Genomic DNA, 27,030 nt, shown 5'->3' with positions numbered 1-27,030 from the left:
CTGCCTTAGAGAGCAGCCTGCTTTGTCTCTCTCTGTTTAACGTTAACATTAACATTCTGGATTGTAAGCAATAAAGTTACATTCCATTGCAACCTTCCAGCAAGAAGGTTTCTATATTTCTACCTCACTTCTCTTTATGTGGGCCGTGAACAAAGACCGAGATTCCCTTAATCTTTCAACAGTGCGCTCGTCTGTGCTGGGGAAATAGGTCTTTGTTCTTAGCATTCATTACCATGTCATGCAAAGAGCTAAGTTAAAAGGATGTTCTTCAGATGGCAAATCCAGCACTAGATCATTAGGAAATGCCAGCTTCACACATGTCTAGGCAATCTGAACTCTGCCCCCTTGTGCGTCCACATTATGGTACAGGCTGTAAAGACATGAACACCCTGCTATTTTTCCCCACAGGATGACTCCAGCCTCAGGCAGTGTGTAGGATGGCTTCCCTTCCCACAGCTCCTGGTGCACAGGACATGGGGCAGAGGTATTGGGACTGTTGCTGGCTGGCACAAAGTAGAGCAACTCCCAGGCTGCTCTAACCTGGGCTGGTGCAGAGAATCCGGCAGCCATCACAGGGCAGTTTCTCCTCCTTCCTCCCCTCCAGTGGGGCGTGGGTGCAGGCAGCGCCTTGGCTCTGGCCTGGCTAGTCAAGCCCTGTTTCTGATCCCCCAGCCTGGCAGAGAGGCCAGCAATGAGGTACCCAAAGCTCCTCCCCTGCACTGCAGAAGGCAACCACTGGGGGAGCTGCAGCAGAGAAGGAAGAGCACTGCTCTGTGCACTTCTGGCTCCCAACAGAGCAGCTCCTGGGGCTGCGTGGAAAGCTGGGGAGGCAGCGCCCCCTACCTGCTCCCTGGGATGGGGCTGATCCAAGCACTTCAGGGACACCATGAGTGAGGCACATCTTCAGTTCCTCTCCTAATGCCCCTGTCTTACGTAACACAACCACCCTCCAGGGCCATCCTGGCTTAGCTGGGAAGCTCCCCCTCCCCTCCCCTGCCCACTGAAGACAGCCCCACGTCCTCTGCCCCCTGTCGTTTCACTCACACTCGGACTGCCTTCTGGAGGTTCCCGCTCTCAAACCTGGATTCAAAGAGCAGGGTGGTGTCCTCTGGACCTTCCAGGCTGATGGTGGGTGACATGATGGGCCCCTGCGCACCTCCAACACGGGAGCAGGTGAAATAGGAGCCTCTGGCTGCTGCTGGGAGAGGAGACGCCCTTGTCACACCTGTAGCCTGCGCTGGGGCCAGCTCCCTGCTCTTCACGGCGGAGCCCTTGTGCGGGGTCCACTGCCCTCCGATGCAGGAAGGGGAATTTGCTGTCGTGGTGACTCAGGCTTAGTGCCAGTCCAAGGCAGGGAACCTCTGTGCTTCAAGTGCCCAAAGCAACCCCCACCACTGAGCCAACACCCCGCTGCAGCTGAATCTGTCGCCCCCCTGACTCTGCTTCAGCCTCTGCTTCATGCCCCCTCACCCTCGGGCATTCTTCCCCTGCACCCATGAGATAGCCCCCTTCCTGCCTTCTCTGGGCTTCCTGGGGGGCAGTATGGAATCCCCAAGCCTTGATTATCTAGCGCTTTCCATGCATAGATCTCAAAGCTCTTCACAAAGCAGGTCAGGGTCACTATCCCCATTGCACAGATGGGGAAACTGAGGCCTGGGATGGTGACATGACAGCCAGCAGGCCAGTGAACAGAACCCAGGTCTCCTGAGTCACAGGCCAGCACTCTGTCAGCTATGAGATGCACCTCTCCCGCTGAGGGTCACTGCCGGGATGAGAGTGGATGGCGGTGTGCCGGTATCACGTTAGCCACCTCTCTCGGGACTGGAGAGAGCGCAGAGGGATGGAGACAGAGCGTGGGCCTGCTGCAGCACCCACCTCCATGGTTAGCCCTGCACGCCAGCAGGGCGGGATCAGGATCCCGGTCTGAGCCTCTGCCCCTGGGCTGCAGAAAATGGGATTTCCGTACCAGGCGCAGAAACAGCTCTGTTACGACATGTCTGGACCACGGGTACATCTACACAGCAAAAAATACCCACAGCAGCTAGCCTCAGAGCCTGGGTCAGTTGATCTGGGCTTACGCCATGGTTCCAAAAGTAGTGGCACAGATGCTTCTGCTCAGGCTGTAGCTGGGCTTCGAGACCCTCCCCTGTTGCCAGGTTTCACCCCAAGTGGGAACAACTACACAGCTGGTTTTAGTCCCGACGTCCGAGCCCCATCAGGTGAGCCAGTTCTGGGACTTGCTGCTGTGGGGGTTCTTTCTGCTGGTTAGACGTACCCTAAGGGCCCAGAGCCCCAAGGGTGATGCTTCGTGAAGGGTTGTGTGTGGACACGACTCCCTGGAGCACTAGGCTCAGCACTGATCAGCTGCCAGACCTAACGGCAAACCCCCAAAGGTGGCCACACGTAGGCTGGGTCTGTACTTAAAAGTTACATGGGCATAGCTGTGGCCGTCAGCGGTGTGAAAACCCCACCACCCTAACCGACGTCGCCGTGCTGCCAACACCCCCGCGTGCCACCGCGAGGGAAGAGGGCTTCTGTGGGGAGGCGGTGTTCCCGTCTCCACAAGGGGGCTATGTTGGCACAGCCGGCACAGGCGCTATAAAGCAGTGGTTACCAATCTTTTTCACTCAAGGGCCACAGATATCATTTTTACAACCCTGAAGGGCCACCAGTCTCCACCAGCAGCTCCCCATCTCTCCCCATTGCAGCCAGACGGAAGGAGTCCTCCTCACTGATCTCCCGTCCCCCTGGCTGCAGCAGGGAAACTGCACGCGTCCTGGGTAGCCCCGTGCACTCCACCTGGGTGCCTAGGCGGGGGCTCCCTTCTGCAGCCAGGGAGATGGGAGATCAGTGCTCCCCTCTCTCTGGCTCCAGCAGGGACCCAGAACCTAGGGACCCAAGCAGAGCGCTTTGCTGTGCTCCCTGCTGCAGCCAGGGGGAAAGGGAGCGCTGATCTCCTGTCCCCTCGTCTTGTAGCCCCGCAGCAATGCACTTCACCTGGGTCCTTATGCAGAGGCTCCCTTCTGCAGCCACTTTGAAAGACCCTGCGGGCCACTTTTGGCCCATGGGCCACAGGTTGGGAACCACTGGTGTAGACATATCCAAAGGGCACATGTACACTGGAGCTGGAGGGGTAATTTCTATCCCAGACAGAGGTACCCGTTCTAGCGCTGATCAGGCTGGAAATTCCACCTCCAGCTCCAATAACAGATGTATACTCAGTAAGCCTGGAGTGCCCACTGTTCGAGCAGGAATGTTGCACAGGGCAGCTCTAAGCTGGGCACAAAAGGGTGACGGAGAGTTCACTGGGAGGGCAGAGCTGGCTTACTGGAACTGGGTGTCCAAGAGCAGTGCTTCCTGACGGAGCAGAGGAGGTAAAGAACACCCTATGTGTCCTTGGGAGCTATCCTGAGTGCCTTAGGGGACACCTACCCACTCTCAGCCTCTCTCCTAGGGAATGGTTAGCATCCACTTGGTCAGAAAACCAGCAAGAGAATTGGGCCCTGCTAACCAAAGCTGCTGGGTAGTGACTGGTGGCCATTTCCCAGCAACCCGCTTATGGGCTGAGATTTCCAGAATCTGCATCGCACTGCTGGATAGCAGATCAGAACCCGACTCCTCGACAGAGAGATGGCTCAGGCTGTGGGATTGCTCCTCCTAGGAAGGGGTGAGAACTGCCTTGCCTGGGACACTTACAGCTAGAAAACCTAGCCCAGGGAACACTCCTGTTTTGGGACTTCTGAGTCTTTCCCACTCCAGCGGTGATCTGGGGATTAGGAGTGCTAGAGAAAAGGCAGCTTTCAGCCATTTATAGAGGCCTCCAGCCCACTAAAGGTTTATGGTTTAACCAATGATTTCCCAATTAACGCCTGGGCAGGTCAACAGAAGGCTTCCCACTGGCTTCCCTGTGCTTTGGATCTGGCCCTGGGTTATCTTCACATCTCACAAGCTGGAGAGGAGAATTTTGCAGATCCACCACCTAAAGCGTGGAGCACGACTGCACGTGTGCGGCCAGAACCCCAGAGCGTTTCCCGTGACAGCAGGCAGCTCTCGTCCTGCTCCGTGTCAGAACCAGAGAGAACACGCCAGCTTGCAGCCAATGTTCTCAGACACCTGCCGAGGGTATCCTAGCCCTGCCCCAGAGCAGGCCCGAAACAGACTCCCGGATTCCACACCCAGGTTAGTCAGTATTGTTAGTGCCGCCGCACGAGCAAATACCTGGGTTTATGTGATAGACAATGGTTCCTTTCTTCTCCCCCACAACTGGTGGTGCCAGCTCGTTTCCTGTGGGCTGATAGAACGGCTCCGGTTCAGATGGCACCCACTCTGAAGAGACAGGGGAACAGTTCCAGTTATTCTTACAGGGGTTTCATATGGGAACCTGTCCCACAGGGTAAAGAAAAGCGCCCTCCTGAAAAGAGCTCTTGAGCCCCTCTGCCAAGTAATAATAGAGAGAAAGGCCGGGTTTGCCCCATGTGTTCACAGCCAGCATCCTCGCTTTCACAAAGACAAGCCAGGGATGCCTGTGATGGAGCCCCCCTGCTCACTCTGTGATTTTTAATAGCCCACTGGGGGACGGGGTGGAGTAAATCTGCTTTGGAGGGGAAGCACCTGTGCAGTGAGAGAGCAGCCTGGTCTCAGAGCCAGCCAGTCCCCTCTTGAATATGTGCCAGCAGGGCCCAAGCATAATTTTTCCAGGCCCAGTACAAATTTGTAACATGGGCCCCCTCCCACACACATACCACAATCCCTCATCCCATACATACAATCTCATAAGCCATGAAATATTTTTTCCTCATCGTAATGGGGGTTGCAGCCTGGGCCGGGCCCCCCAGGGCCTCCGGGCCCCGGTAAAGTGTACCCTTTTTCCCCCTCATGTGGGGGCCCTGTGTGCCAGTCAATCATCTTCCACAGGGTTTTAATGCAAATGCATGGAGTCAAGGGGGCAGGAACATTGCCCTGACCTGTCTGTTCGCACCTGTCCAGACTCACACATGGGAAAAACAGGAAACGCCCATTTCAAGTCCCCCCCATCGCCCTCCTGACAAGAATGGGAGACCCCAAGGGCCAAAAAAATACTGGCTGGCAAGTTCTGTGCAGAGAAAACACCACTTGGGCTGCAGCAGAGGCAGAGAATTGTGGGTAACGCTGGCTCTTAGCCACATCTCTCCCAAGTGCTGAGCATCCTCCCCAACGCCACAGAGACCAGCATAACCTGGCATGAAGCTAATCATCACCCAGGGGGAGAAGCGGTCTGGTTTCTAGCACCACGATTAGTCCACTAGGCCCTACTGGCTGGCTGGGAGGCAGGCACAGCATTCATAGAATCATAGAATATTAGAGTTGGAAGGGACCTCAGGAGGTATCTAGTCCAACCCGCTGCTCAAAGCAGGACTAACCTCAGCGATATCATCCCAACCAGGGCTTTGTCAAGCCTCAGCTTAAAAACCTCTAAAGATGGAGATTCCATCACCTCCCTAGGTAACCCATTCCAGTGCTTCACCACCTCCTAGTGAAAAACTTTTTCCTAATGTCCAATCTAGACTTCCCCCACTGCAACTTGAGACCGTTGCTCCTTGTTCTGTCATCTGCCACCACCGAGAAAAGCCTAGCCCCATACTCCCTGGAACCCCCTTTCAGGTAGTTAAAGGCTGCTATCAAATCCCCCCTCATTCTTCTCTTCTGCAGACTAAACAAGCCCAGTTTCCTTAGCCTCTCCTCATAAGTCTTGTGCTCCAGCCCCCTAATCATTTTTGTTGCCCTCCGCTGTACTCTCTCCAACTTGTCTACATTCTTTTTGTACTGGAGGGCCCAAAACTGGACACAATACTCCAAATGCGGCCTCACCAATGCTGAATAGAGGGGAATAATCACTTCCCGTGACCTGCTGGCAATGCTCCTCCTAATGCAGCCCAATATGCTATTAGCCTTCTTGATAACCAGGGCACACTGCTGACTCATATCCAGCTTTTTATCCAATGTTACCCCCAGGTCCTTTTCTGTAGAACTTCTGCCTAGCTCGTCAGTCCCCAGTCTATAGCTGTGCATGGGATTCTTTCTTCCTAAGTGGAGGACTCTGCACTTTTCTTTGTTGAACCTCATTAGATTTCTTTTGGCCCAATCCTCCAGTTTGTTTAGGTCCTTCTGTATTCTATCCCTACCTTCCAGGGTATCTACCACTCCCCCTAGCTTAGTGTCATCCACAAACTTGCTGAGGGTGCAATCTACCCCATCTTCCAGATCATTAATGAAGATGTTGAACAAAACCGGCCCCAGGACCGACCCCTGGGGCACTCCGCTTGTGACCAGTTGCCAGCTAGACATGGAGCCATTGATCACTACTCGTTGAGCCCTATGCTCTAGCCATTTCTCTATCCATTTTATAGTCCATTCATCCAAGCCATACTTCTTTAACTTGCTGATAAGAAAACTGTGAGAGACAGTATCAAAAGCTTTGCTAAAGTCAAGATATATCACATCCACTGCCTTCCCTACATCCACAGAGCCAGTCATCTCATCATAGAAAGCAATCAGGTTGGTCAGGCATGACTTTCCCTTGGTGAATCCGTGTTGACTGTTCCTGATCACCTTCCTCTCTTCCAAGTGCCTTAAAATGGATTCCTTAAGGACCTGCTCCATGATTTTTCCAGGGATTGAAGTGAGGCTGACCAGTCTGTAGTTCCCTGGATCCTCTTTCCTCCCTTTTTTGAAGATGGGCACTATATTTGCTTTTTTCCAGTCCTCAGGGACCTCCCCCTGTTGCCACGAGCTTTCAAAGATAATAGCCAATGGCTCTGAAATCACCTCAACCAACTCCCTCAGCACCCTCGGGTGCATTGCAGCCAGCCCCATGGACTTGTGTATGTCCAATCATTCTGACCTCTGAGCACCACGTTCCCTGGCAGAGACTGAAAACCAGAGGCGGGCCAGAGGAGAGAAGCAAGAAAAAGATGAGTGGGCTAGGAGAGCTAAGCAGTGCCAAAGACAGGGGAGTGTTCTGTCTGAGTGGGGGGGAATTACTGAGAACAGGGAAGATCAAGGAACAATAGGGCGAAAGGCAGAAAGGGCCATGCTAGCCTGAGTGTTGGGGTGATAGCAGTGAGACGCAGTAGGGCATGGAACAGTCTGTCAAGTGAGTCGGGGGAGCTTTGGTGTTGGGGACTCCAAACCAGACTAGACACAACCATGAGCGAGAAAAGAATGGACCTCTTGGCCAAAGCGTTCCTGACCAGATACAGGTTTTCAGCGAGGCTCTAAAGCTCTTTAAATGGGGTTGAATTTTATTCTTTCCAAAGGAATTGAAAGCTTGTGCGGGTGCCTTGGGGAACAAAACCTGGCAAGTGTGTGCAATTTGCTGGGCGGCGTTTCATGTGTTAATGTTAGGATCTACCTCTTTAGCCATTAATGCAATTGACCAGGCTCCTATGGGCTGGGCTCCCATTCAAGGCTGTACTGGTGGATTTCATGCTGAGGATGGACTAAGCCCAATCTGGTAGCCTCGTTCTCTGCTCAGCTGAAGAGAAGTCACTATTCAAGTATGAAGACTCACCGCAGCCTCCATCTTATTGGAGCCCCTGTATATCACCCCAGGAGCTGCCTGACCTCCCCGAGAGACCCTGTTCCATGTGCTTACGCAACAGGATGCCCAAAATCATGAGATTGGCTTAAAAATCAAGACATTTTACAACCTCCTCCATTTGGGCTCTTGTTATCTGACCTCTGGTGTTAGTGCTGTCTGGGGCCACCCTGTCAAGCTTTTCTCTGCGACCGTGAGGGCTAGAAGAGTCTTTTATTAAAATGGACACTGAGAGTCTCATGTAGTCATGTGATTCCAGGAGCCGGAGCTTTAGAAAACACACCATCCATTGCAGGAGCTAGCAACATTGCCCAGGATTTGCAATGGCTGTTAGCGCCAGCGCCCTGACAGGCTGGGGAGTCCCCGGCAGCCCCACATGGGACAGGGGGCAGTGACCCACACAAGGATCCAGTTACCGATGCCCTGATGGGCTGCGAGTCCCCGGCGGCCCCACACAGGACAGGGGGCAGTGACCCACACAAGGATCCAGTTACCGATGCCCTGATGGGATGGGAGTCCCTGGCAGCCCCACACAGGACAGGGGGCAGTGACAGACACACACAGAGATCTAATTACCGATATGCTGGATTTGCTCCTCGATGACTTCGCACTCCACTGGCCAGCGTGGGGCCTGCAGGGGGTCTCTCAAGGTGGGCACAGCAAAAAGACCCCGCGGCTCCCGCAGGCGTCGGACCCCGGGGCCCTCAAGGTGATTGAACAGAAGCTGTTTGCTCTTGAGAAGTGCCGCCTCCAGCATGAGAGAACCTACAAAGAGAAGAGGAGTGGGTGCTGGGGACTCCTTCGCAGCACACTGCATGGCCCGATGCCCCAATTTCATGGCTGACGCATCCGGCAGAACCAGGACTTGGGCATTGCTAGGAAAAGACTCGTGCAGTGGGACACAAACACACCTGGCCCCAGTGTCTCAGCCGGCAGCAGACACTGCCAACCAGGAGGGGGCGCAGCACTGCCACGGCCAGCAGGCTATAGGAATAAGAACCGCCCAGCACTTCCGGGGACACGCTGCCCGGGATGACACAACCAGTGGGCTAGGAGAACTGGTACCAGCTGCTCTTCAGTGGACGTGGTGGAGAGGGCCTGGCGGTGGCTCCGTGATTCAGGGCCACCCAGCCATAGCACAACCCAGGGCTGCGTAGGGGCAGCTCTAGTTTGGCTGCTTGTGGATGGCCTCTCAGAGAGTGGGATCCCAATGGTCTGCCCATCCCAGGGATGCCCTTCCCCCTTCCTAGGATTTGGGGGTATTGTCTGGTGTGGGGCAGCGGATCTGCCTGCACCAGCAAAGTTCCCTGGCATACACTCAAGGGGATAGTCCTTTCCGTGAGTTTGTGTGTCCCTTTATAGATGTATTTACCTTTAACTGGTTCAGACAGTGTCACCACCCCCCCGTAAAGCCATTGTGATCTATGGTTTGTGTGGCAGTAGCTTCCAGGGGCCCCAGCCATGGCCCAGGACCCCCTTGTGCTGGGCGCTGGGCAGACACAGACCAGTCTTTGTGCCACAGAGCTGCGTAGGCTGTGCTCCCAAGCCAGAGCCAGGCACATAGGCCAATAGCAGTGTCGCCACTGAGCATCAACTTTAATCTAGTGTCTTTGTAATAAACTTGATGTTTTAACAGGATCTCAAAAGCAGCTTTGCCTTCGGGGCTTTAAGCCACGCAGCCCTCCCCCCCATCCAGCCCCAGGGCGAGGGTGCTGTCAGTTCTCAGGGGGTGTTGGGAGGCCCTCACTGGCATGGAGGGAGTGTGAGCATGGGAGTGACACTGTTATTGGCCCAAAGGCAACAGGCTCAAGTCATGCCTGGGGGAGTGGCCAAAAAGCCAGCTGCGACCCGCTGACCGTTTCCCCAGAGGAGGGTTGGAGGCTGCCTTCATGGGAGAACGTGGCCCTGCCGAGATGGAGATGGTGATAAACCTGCCGGCTGGAAGGAGGTTCCCAGAAGGGAACCCAAGGCTAAGCATGACTACGCTCACCGAGGCCTGGCTCAACTAATGTGAGTGCTTACAGTTCACCCCCAATCCTGCCCCCAGCTTTCTCTCCCCAACCTAATACAACCTCTGAGTTGCAGACGGCTGCTGAACTGGGCCACTCGCTGTTGTGGCCACAGGAAACCCGGCTCCTCATGCTGAGTTGCTCACTCACAGATCAGCTTCTTCCTGTTGTCCTGAAGGGAATTGCAGTCCGATGCTCCGCTCTCCCGGAGAGTCTCTTGCTCCAGCAGACAGCCTGAGCTCTCGGGTCTGCGCTCTCGCGGCACAAGGGAGCTGCTCTGCGCAGTTTTTTCCTCATCTAAGAAGGGATGTTGCTGTCAGTGCTGGGGAAGCTCCATTTCTTGGGACATTTAAAGCTAGCCTGGCCAACGTGCTGTAGGGAATGATCCAGCACTGCTCCTGGGGGTGGACCAGATTGAACCCAGCAGGACTTCCAGCCTCCAGCTACTCTGATTCTGAGCATTAGAGAGAAGAGCTAGTGGCTGTAGGATCCTCTCGGGACCTCAGTCATTTAACATGAAAAGGTTAGCCAGCCTCCAGATGCAGGAGGAGGCACTCAGCCCAGCTGAGAACGAGTCCCTGGTTCCATGGCTCCTTATAGGCACAGAAAGAGCTGGCAGTTACTAGATGCTTGAATACCAGCTCTGGCTCCTTCTGGCTCTATGAGGAGCTATGTGATCAGAGAATCAGGAGCACAGTACTGTGTTGGGATCCTGCCAGGGTGCCAAGTTTGCTCCAGAGCTGCCAGCTTTCAAGCGGGACACAGTCCACTCCACAGTCACACAGATGGGCCTGCTCCATCCCCAGCCTACCAGAGAGGTTAAAGGCAAAAAGGACTATGCTGAACTGATCCCTGTATAACAGCATGCAGCCTAGCCAGCGTCATTCACTGCAGCTCTGGGCACTCAGCCGGCAGCCTGTTCTCCTGGGGGGTGTTTCCAAAGAGGGGAGGGAAAACACTTTAAAATACAGGAAAATATCACTGTAAAAAGCACATTTGTAAACTGCCTAGCTCTCCAGTTGGCAGTGTCCCCTTCCCACAGCTGCCCCGCCATGCTGTGCCAGTGCAGGACGGCAGTCTAGAGGGAAGGGGGTGTGGAGGTGAAACCCAGAGGCATCCGGTGGGCACTGAGTCACTGTTTGCCAACCAGTGGAACGTTGTGGGCTGGAAAACAGCAGGCTGCCCCGGGTGCTTTTACCTCTGAAGTAGCCATAGTACTGGAGATGGTGGTGCATGAAGCTCTCATAGGGGTCTGCAAGCAGCTGGGAAGGGAAGAGAAGGGTAAGCGAGACCGAGGACCCCATGCCCTCAGATGCCAGCACACAGGAATTTAATGAACAGACAGGTCAGAGTGCACAGGGCCAATCCCCTCTAGCCACTGGCCAGTCCCAGTCTCTTCACCTCTGCCCACCCTGATGCCACCCCTTTTGCCATGCTTCCCTCCCCCTGCTGCAGTCCCCCATGGCATGGCCGCAGTGGCTGAAATCAGTGGCTGAAAGGCGCCCATAACCCCCAAGCCCAGCTCTGCAGGGCTGGGCTCTGCACTAACCTCAGGGTTTGGCTCCTGGGCTGGGCACATGACAGGTGGAGGCGGCAGTTCTAGGGGGAAGCAGAGAAACCAGTCACCGAGGGGACTAGAAGGGACCTGACAGCCCCCAGCCCCTGGCCAGACACAAACCAGGCCTCCATGCCACGCTCTCCCCCTTACGCCAGCTCTGCACCCCCCCATCCCGCTCCCTCGCTGGACCCAGGGCACCTGGACCCAGGGCACATTTCTCAGAGGGGAGGGCTTCTTCCCCGATCCTGCGGTGTCTGCCAGGAACACTCCAACCACATGGCACCCCCCCGCCGCTCTCATTACACCCATGGTCTGCCCCACGTGTGCTCCAGCCCCAGCCCCTCCGCGCTGCTCCCCCTCCCCTCCCGCTCAGGAGCCCTGATCCACCCCCCGCGCGCGCCCCTCACCGCAGCCTCCCGTCCTGCTCCCGTCCTCTCCTCATGCCGGGACGCGGTATCCCAGCAACCGGCCGTGGGCGTGGCTCCCGGGGAGCGCTCACTCCTCATTGGCTCCATCCTTCAGGGGCGGGGCCAAGTGAAATCGAAGCCTTGCCTTCCCTCCGCGCCGGCCCCCAGCCCCACCCCCGCGCTGGGGAGACCTGGAGACCTTCCCCGGACCCGCACCGACAGGGGCCTCCGCGCTGTGTGTGTGTGTAGGGACCGTGTACGTGTACGGACCGGGCCCTGCTGCCCCATGGACCTGCACATGTAGAGACCAGACCCCACTGCCCCCATAATCCCAGGGACCTGCACTTATGCATATGGACCACATCCTACTGCCCCATAGCCCTGCGCATGTAATAACCTGGTCCCACTACCGCTCACATAACCCCAAGGACCTGCACGTGTGTATGGACCAGGCCCTACTGGCCCCGTAGACCTGAACACGTGTGTATGTAGAGACTGGGCCCTACCGGCCCCATAGACCTGAACGTGTGTGTGTATAAAGACCATGGCCCCAAAACCTGCATATGTGACCATGAGTGGACTGGACCAGCTGTATTAATTTAGGTGAAATATATGGGCTAAAGGCATTAACACAACCATTGTTCAACATTAAACAATGCTAAACAACACATGGGGCTTGAGATACAGTGACTTCAGGCTGCTTAGCACCATGGCCAACACCTTATTAAACATCCTTTACACTTTTTATTAAAGATACAGAAAAGGAAAAACAATTAAAGCCTTTACACTGTGAAGCATTGAATAAAACTTTCATTTTAACAGTTCTTTCTCCCATCCCCTTTAGCTGGAGAGAGTTTCCAGAAGGGGAAAAAAAACCCTTGTTTGACAGTCTGGGTCTTAGATGGCATCACACTGGTAAAACCTGTCACCCCAGGTGATGTTTGGGATTCAATTGGCACTGGTAGGGATGGCGATGTCATCTGGGCCCCTCTTTCTCTGGCTGGGTCAGGTCAGGACACCTCTCCAGATCAAGACGACAAAGACCCGGGATGCCAGGCAAGGGTGGGGGTGGCTGGCAGGCTGGTGAAGCGCGCTCCAAGAGCCTCCTTCTGTTCTTCTATCCCCACAAAATTTTTAAGGTCCCAAAAAGGCAGTGATGGGCAGCCTAGCGCATCTCTTCATTTTTTTTGTCCACCAATTAGGCCTAATACCCCACATACCAATTTTGGTTCATTAACTGCCGGCGCCACATTGGTTTTTAACAAGTGTGATTTTAAGAGTTCTTGAATCATACCAACTTGGCCTCTATGTTGAGACAAATTCAGTTATTTGTGTCTCTGTCTCACGTCTTTTCTTAACATTTGTAGTCATCAGTTATTGTAACAGTTCAGGAACTTTTATATACTTTTTTACAGGTGCACAGGCCCTACAGCTCCTATAGGCACCCCAGAGGTTGGCAGGTGTGTGCATGTAGAAACCAGGCCCTACTGCCCCTACAGACCACACTGACTTCCCCCGCCTCCATCCACCTTGTCCCCATAGATCTCAGTGGTGGGGAGAGAAGGGTCAGGACACCCCATGGGCAAGGCTGGCATTTCTGCTGCCCTGGTAGAAGCCAAGGTAAAGGATGGGGAGGTGAGAAGCTGCGAGGGTGTAATGGGAGAGGAAGAAGAGGGCAGCCAGCAGAGAAGCTGCCGCTGGCAGAGATTAGCAACAGAGAGCGATGAGGAGGGACAGGGGTTACCAAGCCAAGGTAGTACAGCAGCAGGCCCTGGAGAAAGCAGCAGCCCGGCTCCAGGAGCAGAGGAGGCTACTGTCTGTCCCTGCTTCTCCCCCCACCCACAGGGATTGAGTGTGTGGTGTATAAATGGGAGCTGGTGTTGAGCTGGATTCTGCTCCCCAGCAAGGGTTCAATGCCACACTGGGATTGGGGGAGGTGTATTGCACATGCCCATGTGTGCCACCCTGACTCCTGCACAGGCAGCAGCGACAAACCAACACAGGAATCAGATGCTGAGCACTGCCTGGTCCTGTTCTTTGTGGGCCGGGCCCTCTAGCAGACCCCCAAGGGGCTTCCTCTGGTCCTGCCAATAGTGTGTGTGTGTGTGTGTGTGTGAGAGAGAACTGGCTGCTTCTGGCTGCTTCTTGTTTCCCTACACACAGAGCAGTCTTGTGCTGTGACTGATACCAGCCTGTTTCCCCCCTACTGGCACAGCTCTGCCTAGGTTATATACCAGATCCCCACTGCCTAGAGAGGGTTTGCTTTTGATCATGCCAGTTCAATTTTATCTTCAGGATTCACTAGAACAGTTGTTCTCCGCTTTCCCCCACTTATCACAAGGAAGTACAGGGACATTTTTCTGCACCCCTGTGCTCCGCAGCTGAGAACCTCTGCACTAGGATTACCCAGCTGTGACTTGGTAAAAACCTACTATCTTTCCACCCTCCTGGGAACCTCCGTTTGTCACATAAGAACATAGGTTTACGAGCAGGAAGTGCTTGTGGGGCAGGGGACAAGGGCAAGAGTGAAGGGCCAATGCAATGAACGAGGCTGAAAAAATCCCATAATCAGCACCCAGCATGTCACAGGCCCACCAAGCAGGCAAGGAGATTGAGTGCTGATCATCAGAGCTGGCATCCAGCCTCACCGACGAGGGATTCCCTGGCATGGCTGAGCCTGCATCACCTGCTTTAGTGCCCCCAAGTGCTCAACGAGTCCCTCTCCCGGGGCCCAGAGTGACTGCCTGCTCAGGTCAGACAGACCCTCCTTTGCTAGCCGGTTGGCCGGGGCGACAGCTGGGACAGCCTACATCACCCAGAATGCAACTCTACCACATGCCCCCCCAGCCCGTTTCACAGGGTGCATCGTCTATCCCGGTCAAAGTACAAGGAGACGCGGTTTGTGAAGTATAAAAAGGGGTTTTATTCATGTTTATGTACAAATTTACAAAGCCAAAAACGAGAAAAACAAACCGCTGGAAACCCGAACTGCTTTCCCTTCAGTGGGAAGAGTGACTTTTACTTGATTCTGATCCAAAGAAAGAGGGGGAGGAAGAATGGGGTCTTGCCATGGACAAAACACTACTTTCGCTGAAGCCATGAGACTGATGGGGAGCGAAAGGAGGCGGGGCCTATAACGGGGGGAAAACTAGAGAGCAAACAAAAATGCTTTTCCACGAGAGGCTCCTGGCATCTGGCCTCCCACCACCTCCCAGCCCCCTGGCCTTACCATGGGCCCGGATTAAGCCCACTGAGCATGTCCAAGGGCTGATCAAAGGTTTTATGGCCCAGGCACAATGGACTTGTCTCTCTGACACCACCAGGCAGTAAGAGCTGTGCTGCCCTAGGCCTGCACACAGAGCCCTGGAAACGAGAGAAGGGCTCGTCCAGCTCTCGGGGATGTCTGGCCACCGGCTGGCTGACAGGGGAAGCGCACACACGAGGGGGCTGCAGCGCCTTCAGGGGCAGAGGGGCTGGGAATGGCAACCCCAGGAGGCATCCGAGAGCTAGGTCTGAAAGCCAAGGAAGAGCCGCCGTCTCCTTAAACCGTAGGGGGAAGGGAGAGGCTTCCAAGCTCAACTCAGCTCCTCTTCCCAGGCAAAGCTTTACGCAGAAGGCGACTGCCTGGTGCAATTGCTGCCAGAGCCCAGCCCTGAAATGGACAATTCATGGCCAGCACACCTGCTGTGCCAGGAGCCAAACGGCGAGCACAGGGCCGGTCCAGGCCGCCCATTATCTAACAGGCCTTTCACATCCAGCCTCCCCGCCCTCCCCCCGAGACTTTCCAGTCTAGGGGATCGCTGCATCAGCCCATTCAACTGAAACGGGATGCCCCAAAGTTACAATTTATTGACAACAGTCATGTCGGGAAGAGGCTCAACTGTACACGTGTAAAAAAATAATGCCGCTGCCTCATGTGCTGGAAGTGGTTTTCCTTCGCTTGAGCCGCGCTCGCCAGTCCTCCGGCAGGGCCTCGAAATTGGCGTTCCTCTCCGCCCTGCCACTGTGGGGACAAAGAGCACCTCAGACCCTGCAGGTCACGTGCAAAGGGATCCGGGCAGAGCATGCGCAGTCCACCCTATGGGACTCAGCCAGAGCACCCAGCTGTTCTCCCTGGGACAGAGAGCCTCACAGATCCCACACTCCTCTACATCGTAAATACAAGAGATTTGAAAAGGACACCATCTGGCACGAAGAAGCACCTGCCAGCTAGGGATGTAAAAGGTTAATCGTTTAAACGGTAATCAGCTGGTTACCTTTTAAACTGGGGGGGGCAGAGGGGAATGGCAGCTGGGCAGCTCTCACTGGCAGGGAAGCACAGAGCCCAGCGCAGGGTGGGAGGGGGTCGAGCCGCAGCTGGGCTCGACTCCCGGCTGGGAAGGGGAAGCCCAGCAGGAAAGCGGGGCACAAGCCGCAGCTGGGCTTGGCTCAGCTTCCCGTGAATGAGAGCTGCCCAGCACGCTCATCCCCCCTCCCCCCAGCCCCAGCGTTTAAACTTTTTATTTTTAGAACGTTTGAACGGATTTTAAATCAATTTTTACATCCCTAGTGCCAGCGCTGCCTAGCAGCCCCCACGTGCGCCACCTCACGCTGCTCCGTCTGTTGTTGCTGGGTACGGATCTGTTGCTGGGGGCATGGAGCCTCCATTTGTGGAGGAAGCACGACAGGGAATGTGCATGCCATGCCAAGTTGGCAACTGCCTCCCACGCCACAGACAGGCCTTATCAACCCCCTGGAGAGCGACAGGTGCATTTTGGCTGGAAACTAGTCCTTTGCCTGTGGTCTCCCAGAGCCGCTAGAGGGGCGCTGTGCCAGGGAGCAGTTGTGGCTGCTGGGAGTGGGGGGTGGGAAGGATTCAGTCAAGCAAATCCCATCCTGCGCTGTCCCCTTGCTGCAGGGAATTCCTCCCCTTCCCCACAACAGTCCAGCTGTCAGGCTTCCCCAGCAACAGATCTGATGAGAGGGTCTAGCTATCCAACCCCCGTCCCCTACATGTGCTCCCCTCACTCAAGCTTCCACCACTCTCAGGGATGGGCAGATCTTATTCACATCTTCAGGGTGGGGCATTTAGGCTACGGGGGGCCCTGGAAGGACCCTGGGGGAGGAGCAGAAATGGCTAAGAAGCTCAGCCGATTGGAGTTTTGTAAATATCGCGGCCCTGAGATCTGACAGGCAGGACCTAGTCCCTGCCACCTGCACTCAGCCCATTGCGGGATGATAGCAGGCTGCACATCTAGCTGTGTCTTCTCTCCCCCTATGCCCTCTCCCCCTGCCTTCGCATTCCCCAGGGCCTCTGCTTTAGACTGCGAGCCCAAAGGTGCTGGTCAATGGCCATGCATGGTTCTGGGCAATGGGACAGGTGGCCCTACGCGCTGGAAGGGGAGCTGAGGGCTGTAGTTAAGAAAGTATCATTGTGGTCAATTGCCAAGCAGCGCCCCTGCGCTGGGACTGGCGGAGAATCCCAGCTCAGCACAATGTGCAGTAAGTGGCCCAGCAAGGCACTGCTGCTCCCTTGAGGACGGGCCGAGTGTCCTAGGAAAGGGGCATCTGCTAGAAGAGCCAAGATCCTTTCCTGCTGACCAGACCAAGCACGCTGCTTGCATAGGCAGGCTGGAGAGGGCTGATCTGGGTGAGGGTGATCTACGGCGGTCTGGAGATAGGTGAAAGGCACCAGGAAGTGCCTCATTGAGGAGAGAGCAATAACCCTTCACAGCTGTCGGGATACCCACAGGAAACAAATCCACTCCAGGGCCCGGGCATGGCCACAGACTCAGCCGGCATCTGAGAGGCTGGAGCCAGCGAGAGGTTCTCTAGGGGCCTGCAGCACAGAGAAAAGGGGCAAGTCTGGCGCTAGCAGAAGGTCCTGGTCTGACAGAGGTAGCATGGCACAGCCATGTTGCCCTGTCCAGGGGGGCTGGGACCCCTGTGCTGATCCTGCCCCCCTGGCCAGGAGTGTAGCAGGAACTGGATTATGAGCAGGTGTAGAGTACACATGAGGCGCAGGCTCCTGGCCCTTTCCTGCCACCCACCCCCAGCCACCCTACCTCACTAGCTGCTGCTGCTTCCACTCCTCAATGCGCTTCTGGGAGGTGAGCTCCCGGTCCTCCTCACTGGAGCTGGAGTTCTCCTCCTCATCCAGCTCCCGCTGAATACTCTGCCACTTCTTCACTAGAGACGGCATCTTCGCTTTCCCCTTCTTGCCCTGCACACGAAGAAGGAGAAGGGTGGGACCATGCAGGTGGCACCGTGGGCACAGAGGAGTGGCTCTCCTGCACAGGGCAAGGGTGCGGGGGAGGAAGGCAACCCAGACACATCCACAAGGATGGAGGCAGAGCACGTGTGGGAAAAACAGCTGATGCCAGTGTCGGATCAGAGCTTCCAGTGGGGGCACGTTAGCCTGCTCCAGTGGCCGGCTGGGAGACCTGGGGTGACTGACGGGCAAGAATCAAGAGGCGGGCAGGCCTTTCCCACAGGCACAATCCCTGCCACACACTGATTACTATATTACCATAGCGCCTGCAAGCCACAGACCAGAATCCCACTCTGCTGGGTACGGAACATTATTCACTAGGCATATTATGGTAGCGCCTACGGGCCCCAGGCAGCAATGGACAGACAGCCCCCCTTGATGCTGGATGAGCCCCAAGAATTCCAGGAAATTGGTGTCTCTCGCTACCACCAAGGAGAGAACGGATCTTGCCCCCAACACAGCTTGGCCACCCACTCCAGGGCTGACCAGCAGCCACTCCTGCTAGCCCGGTGCAGGCCCCATCCTGATGGTCCTCAGCAGCTGACCTGCCTCACATAAAAGGGAACCACAGCCCAGGAGCGGGGTGAGCTGCTCGCAGTCAGCAAGGACGATACTTGACCCTTCATTCAGGGACCCCACAGTGCGTCAAACATCAGTCAGCCCCCTTTACACACAATCAGAGGGAAGTGATTGGTTCCCAAGGTCACAAAGCCCTGGGGAGGGAACCCAGGATTCCCGACTCATCTCTTGCTGCCAGTAGCTCCCCGGCTCTGGGTAGCGTGAGCCCGCCCCTACCTTGTCCTTCCTCCCCTTGCGAGGCTTCTCGGGAGGCGGTGCCTTGGGGGCAGGGGGCGGTGGAGGCGGTGGTGGCTGTGGTGGAGGAGGGGGAGGCGGCTGCTCCACAGTCCCTTTGGCAGGCAGGGCTCCTCGAGGAGGGGCTGGCTGCGCCACGGTGGCCGCCAGCCTAACGGGCACAGCACACTCCGAATAGCCGATGAGGGCTGGCGCGTTCACGCCCAGGTAACTCGGCTGGAGACTCGGCCTTGGGGGCTGAGGGCCTGCGGACACAGCAGAGAGAAGGAGGTTGGTACGTCCCAGAACGCCCCCTGCAGATGCCGCCCCGGACTCAGAAGCCGCCCCACGGCTGGTACTCACTGACTGCCATGACGCGCTGGCTGTAGAGAACAGGACAGCTGCCGATGGTCGCTGCTCGCTGCACCAGTCCTGCACTCATTTCACTGGCTTTCCTCTTCTGTGGTTTAGCGGAGACGCTGCCCTCGGAGTTACTCTGCAAGCAGAGGGGGTGCGTCGTCAGGGGGCTGCATGACTCTGCATGGGCAGAGAAGACATCTCCACGGCCCCTGTGCTGACTCTGAGCCAGCCACACCTGACGCCCCTCACTCAGGGCTCTCTCTGGCGAGGGGACATCCCCACTCGAGCCAGGACTTCTCAGACAGCCTCAGACTGAGCTGAGCTCTGCTCACAGCCAGCATAGGCCTGGGTGACCTAGCAAGGGAGGGAGCCCATCACCATGCCGGCCCGCCACACTGAGCTTGTCCTTGCCCCCCCTACATCTCTGGCTTGTCTCGGGACTTCACCGCCCCCTGGGGCTCGTCCTCCCCCATCTCATGCACAGCACCCTCCCCACCGCCCTGCTGCAGCTGGCACCCATTGCCTCCTCCAAATGCTTAGCCGCCCACAGCTCCTGTCCCGCCAGGTCCTGCTTTGCCTGCTGCCCCCACCCAACCAGGCTACTCCCGAACGCTGGGGGCGCAGTGCAGCTGAGTGAGCTGCTAACACAGAGGGGCCTTCGGAGCACTGGGGGGAGGGCTTCACCTAAAGCAGGCCTTGGACCTTGCTCGACTTTGTTCTGCAGTTTTACATGCTTCTCCACTGTGTTTGGGGGAAATATTCTGCACTCCTGGCAGAGGAACCCTTCCAAGATGAGTGAAATCCCCCTGGAGAGAATAAGGGGTTTGGGCTCTTCCACAGCAAGCTCCAGGCGGCAGCCGGACAGCTCGCTCGAAGGCTTTGCCGGGGGGCCTGCCCTGATCCATTGCAACTCCACTGTTCTCCCGGGCCCTGCTTTGCCAGTCCACAGCACAGAACCACAGTCCACTCAATGACCTCTCTGCATGTTAAAAACCGATCTGTGTTCCCCTCCCAGATCCTGGGCTGAGCAATGCCTCTCGCCCCATGATCGCCTCCTTTCCACTAACTCTTGGGAGGAACGTTGGCAAAGGTTTTGAGAGGTAATATTAACCCCCCTCTCTCAGGACTCGGGGGGGGGGGGGGGAGGGGGGGCAGAATTACCTAGGGAGCTGGCCCTTGTCCATGGGATGACAGGAGCTTTCCCCAGGAAGGACACATAGCAGAGCCATGGGGAAACACTCCAGGCCAAGTGAGGCCAACCCCGATCCTGGGCCTGCCTCAGGCAGCAGCCGCTCCCCACCCTCACCTGGCTGCTGGGGACAGCTGGGCGGAGAAGAGGTTTCAAAGGGGCATCTTCTGTCCCCGGGGCTGGCGGTTCCTCGCTCTCCTCGTCCTCCATCTCGACCTCCTGGATCTCTCCATCCTCCCCAGGTGGCGGGGGCGGTGGGGGCGGCGGGGGCGACTCTGGCGGAGGTGGAGGGGGTGGGGGCACCTCCAAGGGCAGAGGGGGCTGGAGCACGGGGACAGAGGACTGAAGCACAGTCCAAAAGGGAGTGAGTGGCACGAGAGACGAAGCTGGCGCTTGGCTGGAGAAGGTGTCTTTGCTGAGAGGACCTGAGGAGACAGGTTGACACACGCCTGACAATGGCGCCTGGAACAGCCCTTGCCTGTCCCTCCGCTCGGCTGTGCCGATTCCGTGCTCCCGAGAAGCCGCTTGTTTACTGGGACTTCGGTGGCAGAGATACGCCATGCCTGCGTCACAGGCCCCGCGCATGGCACGCCCACAGCCCGGGCCGTGGGGCTACGCACATCCTGTCTGCGGCAGAGCACTAGGGCTCCTGGGGAAAGGCATGGCTGTGGGACCAAGGCTGTCCCAGGCACAGCGCCTCCCTTCTGGGAGGCTGGCTGCAGAGGGTCCCTCATCCCTTTCTCTGTCTCAGGTCCAGAACCAGCTCCTCTGACACCTGCTATTGGGGCCCCTCACTGGCTTGCAGATTGGCCCGCACACCCCGTTACAGATGGGAACCATGGCATCAAGGGACTGGCCCGCGGTCAGACAGCAAATCCATGGCGGAGCAGGGAACAGACACCAGGTCTCACTAGCAGTAGTGCTCTTACCATTGGACCAGCCTGCCTCCGTCCTCGGCACCATCAGCTCTCCAGCATCCGCTAGTCACGCTCACCCTCCCTCTAGCCAGTACCCACTGCTTTCCCCTCCCGTCTCACAGCCCGGGCCCTGCAGTACCTGTGGCGTTCTCCACCGTGGAGTCCCCACTGGACTCCGCTTTCTCCTTCGCAGCTGGTTTGGGAACAGCCTCAGCTTTACTGTCCAGGGCCTGCCCATCCTCTTCCTCCTCACCATCCGGGAACTCCCACTGGGACTCTCCTGTCTGCTCGTTAACATAGAAATAGCGCCTATGGTCCCTAGATCACAAGAAAGAACAGGCGGCTTTACGTTCCCTTCCCTGCAGCGACACGCAGACGTGGGCCTTGCCCGTGACAGCGCAGTGCTCTCACCGGGAAGCCCCTTTTCTAGCAGGGCTGCCATTCACAAAGGCAACAAACAACTCTGAGGAGGGAGGTGGGAGTTCGGAGCTGGCTCGCTCAAAGCTGTTTGCACTGCTGGCTCTGTGAATCCAGCCCTGAGCCCTCCCCTCCAAGAGAGAAGGGCTGGGAAAGCAGGCTAACGTTCACCGGGGGAGGGGGGCCAGCTCTCTCTAGGACCAGGACTGTTAGCAACTGCCTCCGGAGAACAAATTGGGAGCAGCCCAATTTAGGCAAGGCGGCTGCTCCCTCATGGGCTGTCGAGGTCCCATGTATGATACTCTTGGTGTCAAACATACAGTGAATGCTAGAGAGAGGGAGAGGCTCTGGGAGCTGAAAAACAAAAGAGCGAACATTTCAAACAAAGCAAAAATAATCAAGAAAAGCCAAATAGAAAAAGAAATGTTTGGGTCTGACCTGCCGGTAGGAGACAGTAATCTCGTGCTTGGTTCCCATCCGCAGCCAGGGGGCTCTCCTTATGGTCAGCGCTGTTAGTTGAAGTAGAAATCCAGAGGTCCTGCAAAGTGCACAGAGCTCTCGCATGCGCGACCCCCCGAGCCCGCCCTCCTCAGCGCAGTTACACTCGGGAGCTCTGTCCAATCACCGACCCAAAGCCATTCCAAACACTTTTAACAGTGACTTTTTATTTCTCCAATTTGGTGGCTGGCCCAAACTCTGTGAGTGCCGGAGGTTCTCTGCCTGCCCAGCACCGCTAACTGCAGCTGCTCTCGGTCTCCGGACAGGGTGGCGCCACGTCGTCGGGTGGTGATGGTCACAAACCATGTCTGAGAGGTCAAAGGTCAAAGGTGAAAAGGGGAGAAGCGTGCGTACCTGTCCCAGTGGCAGGACCAGCCTTTAGGGGTGGCGTTTATTTCATACTGTTTTAGCTGTTCAGCTGCGTCTTGCAGTTTGCGTTTGAGGTAGTTTCCATTGAGAGCTCCTTCGCGCCAGTCCGCAATACGGGTCTAGGGCAAGCGAGCAGAGACACGGTCATGCGTCGGCATCAAAGACAGGGCGCCAGCGATAGCCCACAAGAGCCCCTTCAAAACCAGCCCGAGAAGGGCCGACCTCAGAGGGCGTGACCGGGGGATGCGCTGCTGCCCTCTGATGACAAAGAAGCAGAAGGCCCTGATCAGCAAGCCCACGGATGGTGCTGGACAAGGGCAGGACCTGTCCTATCTGGGTGGGCTGGGGTAGGCCCCAGTTGAAGGCCGGGACACAATTATTAGCCACCTAGTGCTAGAGCAGTGGGTCCAGGGGAGTCCCAGCACTCAGGGAATGGAAGGGTGTTTGATTCCTCTAGGCGCGCACAGGCCATCAAGAGGGGCAAAGGCTTCAGTTACCTCGGTCTGCAACAGCAGCATGTGGAAGTTGGACATGGATTGTCGGCTGATGCCCAGAAACTCCAGTTTACTAGTCAGAGTATTTGCTAGCTCTCCAATCTGAAACTGCCAAGAGACAGGGCATGTAAGGGGTGAGGATCGGCTCGCAGATGGCCCGCAGGCCCTGGGGCAGGACCGCCAGCATGCACGCCGCTATGGCCTGCTCCAGAGGGTAGCTAAGCTGGCCGGGGAGGCAGCGAGACGCTGCAAGTGGGCTGGGTGGAGTGCCTGGGTCAGCTTCCGCTTTTCCCACTCCTAGCGTTCCTGCAAGCAGAGCCATTTCATGCTACCAAGCAGGGAACAAGCCTGCCCTGTGATGAGCTAAGAGGTCTCTTCCCTCACCGACTTGGATGAGTTACACTCGAGTGGTAGGGAACCCCCCACCGCCACTGTCTCATCCACACCCACAGCACACGCCGCAGTGCTTCTCAGGAGACACAAGCAAGTCAGATAAACCGAACACAGCTCCACAGGTTTCCTCAGCCCTCCCAAGTCCCTTCTTCATCGGGGCTGAGGCCAGAGGGCCAACCCAAAAGAGCACTCCATGGCTCCATGGCCAAGCTCCAACTCTCACATGGCTCCCTCTCAATGGTGAGGGTGGGAAGGGGATCAGGGACCCCCACCCCCAAGAGACGCCGTTGAGACCCAAACACTTGCCAATACCAAATTCTTCCCTCCCCACCACCCACCTTCAGGTCCTGCTCCTCCTCCTCTGCTTTGGGCAGCCCCTGCACTTTCACTTTGTCCTGGACCTCCTCTGGCTCCAGCTCTTTGTCTGAAGTCTCCTCGGTGGCTTCTGCACTCGCTGCTGGGGGAGAGAAAACACACATGAGCTTCCTAACCGTTCCCCCACGGCAACGTAATCACCACCCACTGCACACCCCCCACTTCCCCATCGGCAGGCAGCTGCGGGAGGGAGTCAATTAAAAAAGCTTTGCCCTAGTCGATCACATTTTAAAAGTTCAAGCCAAATTTAAGTGAAGTCTCTTCCCACAGCTAGGTCGATGCAAGGCTGTGTCCGTCGATCTAACCCTGTCATGTAGCCCAGGCCCAAGGCAGCCGGCAAGTTAGTGACACGATCTCGCCAGCCGGCTTTGATGCGTCCATAACCTATTTCACTGCAGTCACCAATTAACGTGGGGAATAAAGCATGCCTTTGCTAGAGTCAGCTACAGAGCCGAGCACCCGATATACATCTCACCTGCACCCCTGCCTGGCCCAGCCCCCCCAGGCAGACAAAACTCCCAAAGTCCCTTAGGGTGCGTTTACCCAACAAAAAAACCCACGGCAGTTAGTCTCAGACCCTGGATCAACTGACTCAGACTCATGCTATGGGCTAAAGATAGCCGTGTAGGCATTCCCACACAAGTTGAAGGCTGGCCCCCGGGATCCTCCCCCCTCATTGGGTTTCAGCACTCAGGCTCCAGCCTGAGTGGGACCGTCTCCACAACTGTTTTTACTCCCACAGCGCGAACTGGAGTCATTGACCCAGGCTGTGGGACTCGCAGCTGTGCGTTTTTTGTTGTGTAGACACACACTGTGTTCACCAAGCCTCTCTCCCCAGCCGAAAGCACCCAGCCACAAGGCAAACCTTATGCAGCCCTTTCATTTTGCCACAGACTGTTTAACTACAGCGACTGACGAACGGGGAAAGGATGTTGAAGATTCAACCCCGTCCTCCTTCCTTCAGAGCGTGAGAGCTGCCCCCATGCAGCCCTCCAGCACAGTCAGTGAAGGTCTGACATAGAGCAGGGAACACGCCCAAATGAAGAGCAAAATCCCAGGCAGTTCACCTCTAACCTGTTTTACGACGTTTGTGCCGCACCTGGAATAGCGGCCGGACATTGGCTGGACCCTCTGGTTGTTAGCGTGGAATAGAAACCAACTACCACGGCCAGCCCTCCGAATGGCACTGCTGGACCAAGCACCCAGACTCAGTCCTCCCTGACAGCAGGGCCAGGCGGACACAGCAGGGGCCACTCCCTTTAGGACGGGAGGAAGGGTGTTACGGGGGCTGGAAAAAACCCCTGCTCAGCTACTGCGCAACCTCCGTTTGCACTACGACGGCCCCTCCGGTTCATCAATGTTCCAGCCCGGGCTGGGTTGTTTCCATTAGGAGGAGAAAAGACGGTTACTTACCTTGTAACTTCTGTTCTTCGAGATGTGTTGCTCATATCCGTTCCATTCTAGGTGTGTGCGTGCCCCCGTGTACGGTTACCAGAATTTTTTTCCCCTTAGCAGTACCCGTAGGGCTGGCTCTGGCGCCCCCTGGAGCCCCACGCACATGCCATGGTACATAAGGTGCCACACCAGCCCTACGCCCCTTCAGTTCCTTCCTGCCGTCAACTCCGGCGGCGGGCCAGGCATGGAATGGACATGAGCAAAACATCTCGAAAAACAGCAGTCACAAGGTAAGTAACCGTCTTTTCTTCTTCGAGTGCTTGCTCGTGTCCATTCCACTGTAGGCGACTCACAAGCAGCACCTTGGAGGCAGGTTCAGAATTCAAAGAGGCTCCGACTGCAGCACCGCCCTGCCGAAGTTGGCATTGTCCCACACCTGCTGAACGATGGTATAGTGGGACTTAAAAGGTGGGCACTGACGACCATGTAGCTGCTTTGCATATGTCCTGGATGGGCATTTGCGCCAGGAATGCCACAGAAGGGGCCTGCACTCTAGCAGAGTGAACGGTGACACTTCTCGGAAGGGGAACCGTCACCTGCTCGTAGCAGAACCTAATGCAGGAGGTTATCCAAGAGGAGATTCGCTGCGAGGACACAGCTAAGCCCTTCATCCTGTTGGCCATCGCCACGAACAGCTGTGTGGACCTACGGAATGGTTTCGTCCTCTCAATGTAGAAGGCCAGGGCTCTGCGCATGTCCAGCGTGTGCCACCTCCACTCAGGCTCTGAAGCATGCATACAGCAACTTCCCCAACCACGAAACCAGGAAGGCGTCTGACAGCACTCCCTCGTCGAGCCCACAAACGGAGCAGAACTGACTGCACTTCTTGTTGACCTTGGAAGCGAAGAGGTGGAGAGCCCACTCATGGCAAGGCCAGAGGGTCCTGCTGAGTCTCTCTGCTGTGGTGTTCTTGATACCAGGGAGGTGAGAAGCCACCGGGTAAATATCATGCCCTATCACTAGGTTCCACAGACTCATCGCCTCCTGACACAGGTCCAGGGAGTGGGCCCCACCCTCCCTATTGATATAATACATCGCAGCAGTGTTGTCCGTCAGAACCTGGACCACCTTGCCTCTCAGGAAGGGTAAGAACACTTTGTACGCCAAGCGGATCGCTTTGAGCTCCCTGATATTTATGTGCCATTCTTGGTCTTCCCTCAAACTGGTCCCTTGTGTCCTGTGGCCCCAAGTCCGACACGTCTGAGACCAGGATCACTGAGGGGGCCAGATCTGCAAAGGGGATCCCTTCCATCACCGATCGGGGGTCTGACCACCAACCCAGGGAGGATAGGACCTGCGGGGGCACCGTGACCACCCTGTCCAGGTGGTACCTGCTCGGGGCATACGCAGAGGCCAGCCACAGCTGGAGCGGCCTGAGTCTCAGACATGCGTGCCACAGCACGTTAAGTACACGCTGCCATATGCCCCAGTAACTGCAGGCAAGTTCGTGCCATCGTAAGGGGAGAGGTTCATAGGCCCATAATCAGGCTTGACCGGGTTTTGAATTGAGACCGCAGCAGGAATGCCCTCGCCCACACAGAATTGAGAATGATCCGGTGAATTATATCCTCTTACTGGCGTCGGCGTGGATTTTTGCTCGTTCACCAGCAGGTCCAGGCAGTGATACGTGGCCCAAACTAAGTCCATATGGGTCTGGACCTGGACCCAGCTCTGATCAGCCAGTCATCCAGATATGGGTAAATCTGAACCCCTCAACACCTGAGATACGTGGCCACCACCACCATGCATTTTGTAAATACCCTTGGGGCAGATGACAGGTCAAAAGGGAGGGCCATAAACTGGTAGTGGAAACCTCCCACCACAAACCGGAGAAACACCTGTGTCCAGGGAATATCGAGGTATGAAAATATGTGCCTTTCAGGTCGAGGGCGGCATACCAGTCTCTGGATCCAAGGAGAGGATGATACAGGCTAGGGAGATCATGCAGAACTTCAACTTTTTGATGTGCCT

The 27,030-nt window shown here is 56.4% G+C and overlaps 2 protein-coding genes across 5 annotated transcripts in view; both read right to left on the bottom strand.

Annotated features, from left to right (window-relative positions):
* The window catches only part of AGBL2 (AGBL carboxypeptidase 2), a 33,158-nt gene extending 21,994 nt beyond the window's left edge, over positions 1-11,164 (bottom strand). The window contains exons 1-6 of the mRNA XM_067550756.1: positions 11,135-11,164; positions 10,784-10,847; positions 9,736-9,882; positions 8,153-8,341; positions 4,219-4,326; positions 1,045-1,195 (exon numbers count right to left, since the gene is read on the bottom strand). Coding sequence (XP_067406857.1) covers positions 1,045-1,195; positions 4,219-4,326; positions 8,153-8,341; positions 9,736-9,882; positions 10,784-10,847; positions 11,135-11,164 — 689 coding nt within the window. The remainder of the gene's footprint in view (positions 1-1,044; positions 1,196-4,218; positions 4,327-8,152; positions 8,342-9,735; positions 9,883-10,783; positions 10,848-11,134) is intronic.
* A 3,291-nt stretch (positions 11,165-14,455) lies between these two features.
* Positions 14,456-27,030, bottom strand: part of FNBP4 (formin binding protein 4) — a 31,258-nt gene continuing 18,683 nt past the window's right edge. The window contains exons 9-17 of one of the 4 annotated variants that reach the window (XM_067550657.1): positions 23,568-23,686; positions 22,840-22,944; positions 22,328-22,461; positions 21,198-21,376; positions 20,259-20,590; positions 18,956-19,088; positions 18,596-18,858; positions 17,595-17,752; positions 14,456-15,553 (exon numbers count right to left, since the gene is read on the bottom strand). In XM_067550657.1, coding sequence (XP_067406758.1) covers positions 15,463-15,553; positions 17,595-17,752; positions 18,596-18,858; positions 18,956-19,088; positions 20,259-20,590; positions 21,198-21,376; positions 22,328-22,461; positions 22,840-22,944; positions 23,568-23,686 — 1,514 coding nt within the window. In that variant the 3' untranslated portion in view covers positions 14,456-15,462. The remainder of the gene's footprint in view (positions 15,554-17,594; positions 17,753-18,595; positions 18,859-18,955; positions 19,089-20,258; positions 20,591-21,197; positions 21,377-22,327; positions 22,462-22,839; positions 22,945-23,567; positions 23,687-27,030) is intronic. The other 3 variants (XM_067550660.1, XM_067550659.1, XM_067550658.1) reach the window with 3 other exon arrangements.

The sequence above is a fragment of the Emydura macquarii genome, unplaced genomic scaffold (genome assembly GCF_026122565.2).
Source record: "Emydura macquarii macquarii isolate MOO-44397 ecotype Brisbane River unplaced genomic scaffold, CSIRO-AGI_Emac_v2 contig_1305, whole genome shotgun sequence".
Lineage (NCBI taxonomy): Eukaryota > Metazoa > Chordata > Testudines > Chelidae > Emydura > Emydura macquarii.
Note: the sequence above shows the minus strand (reverse complement) of the source record. Positions and strands in the feature narration are given on the sequence as shown.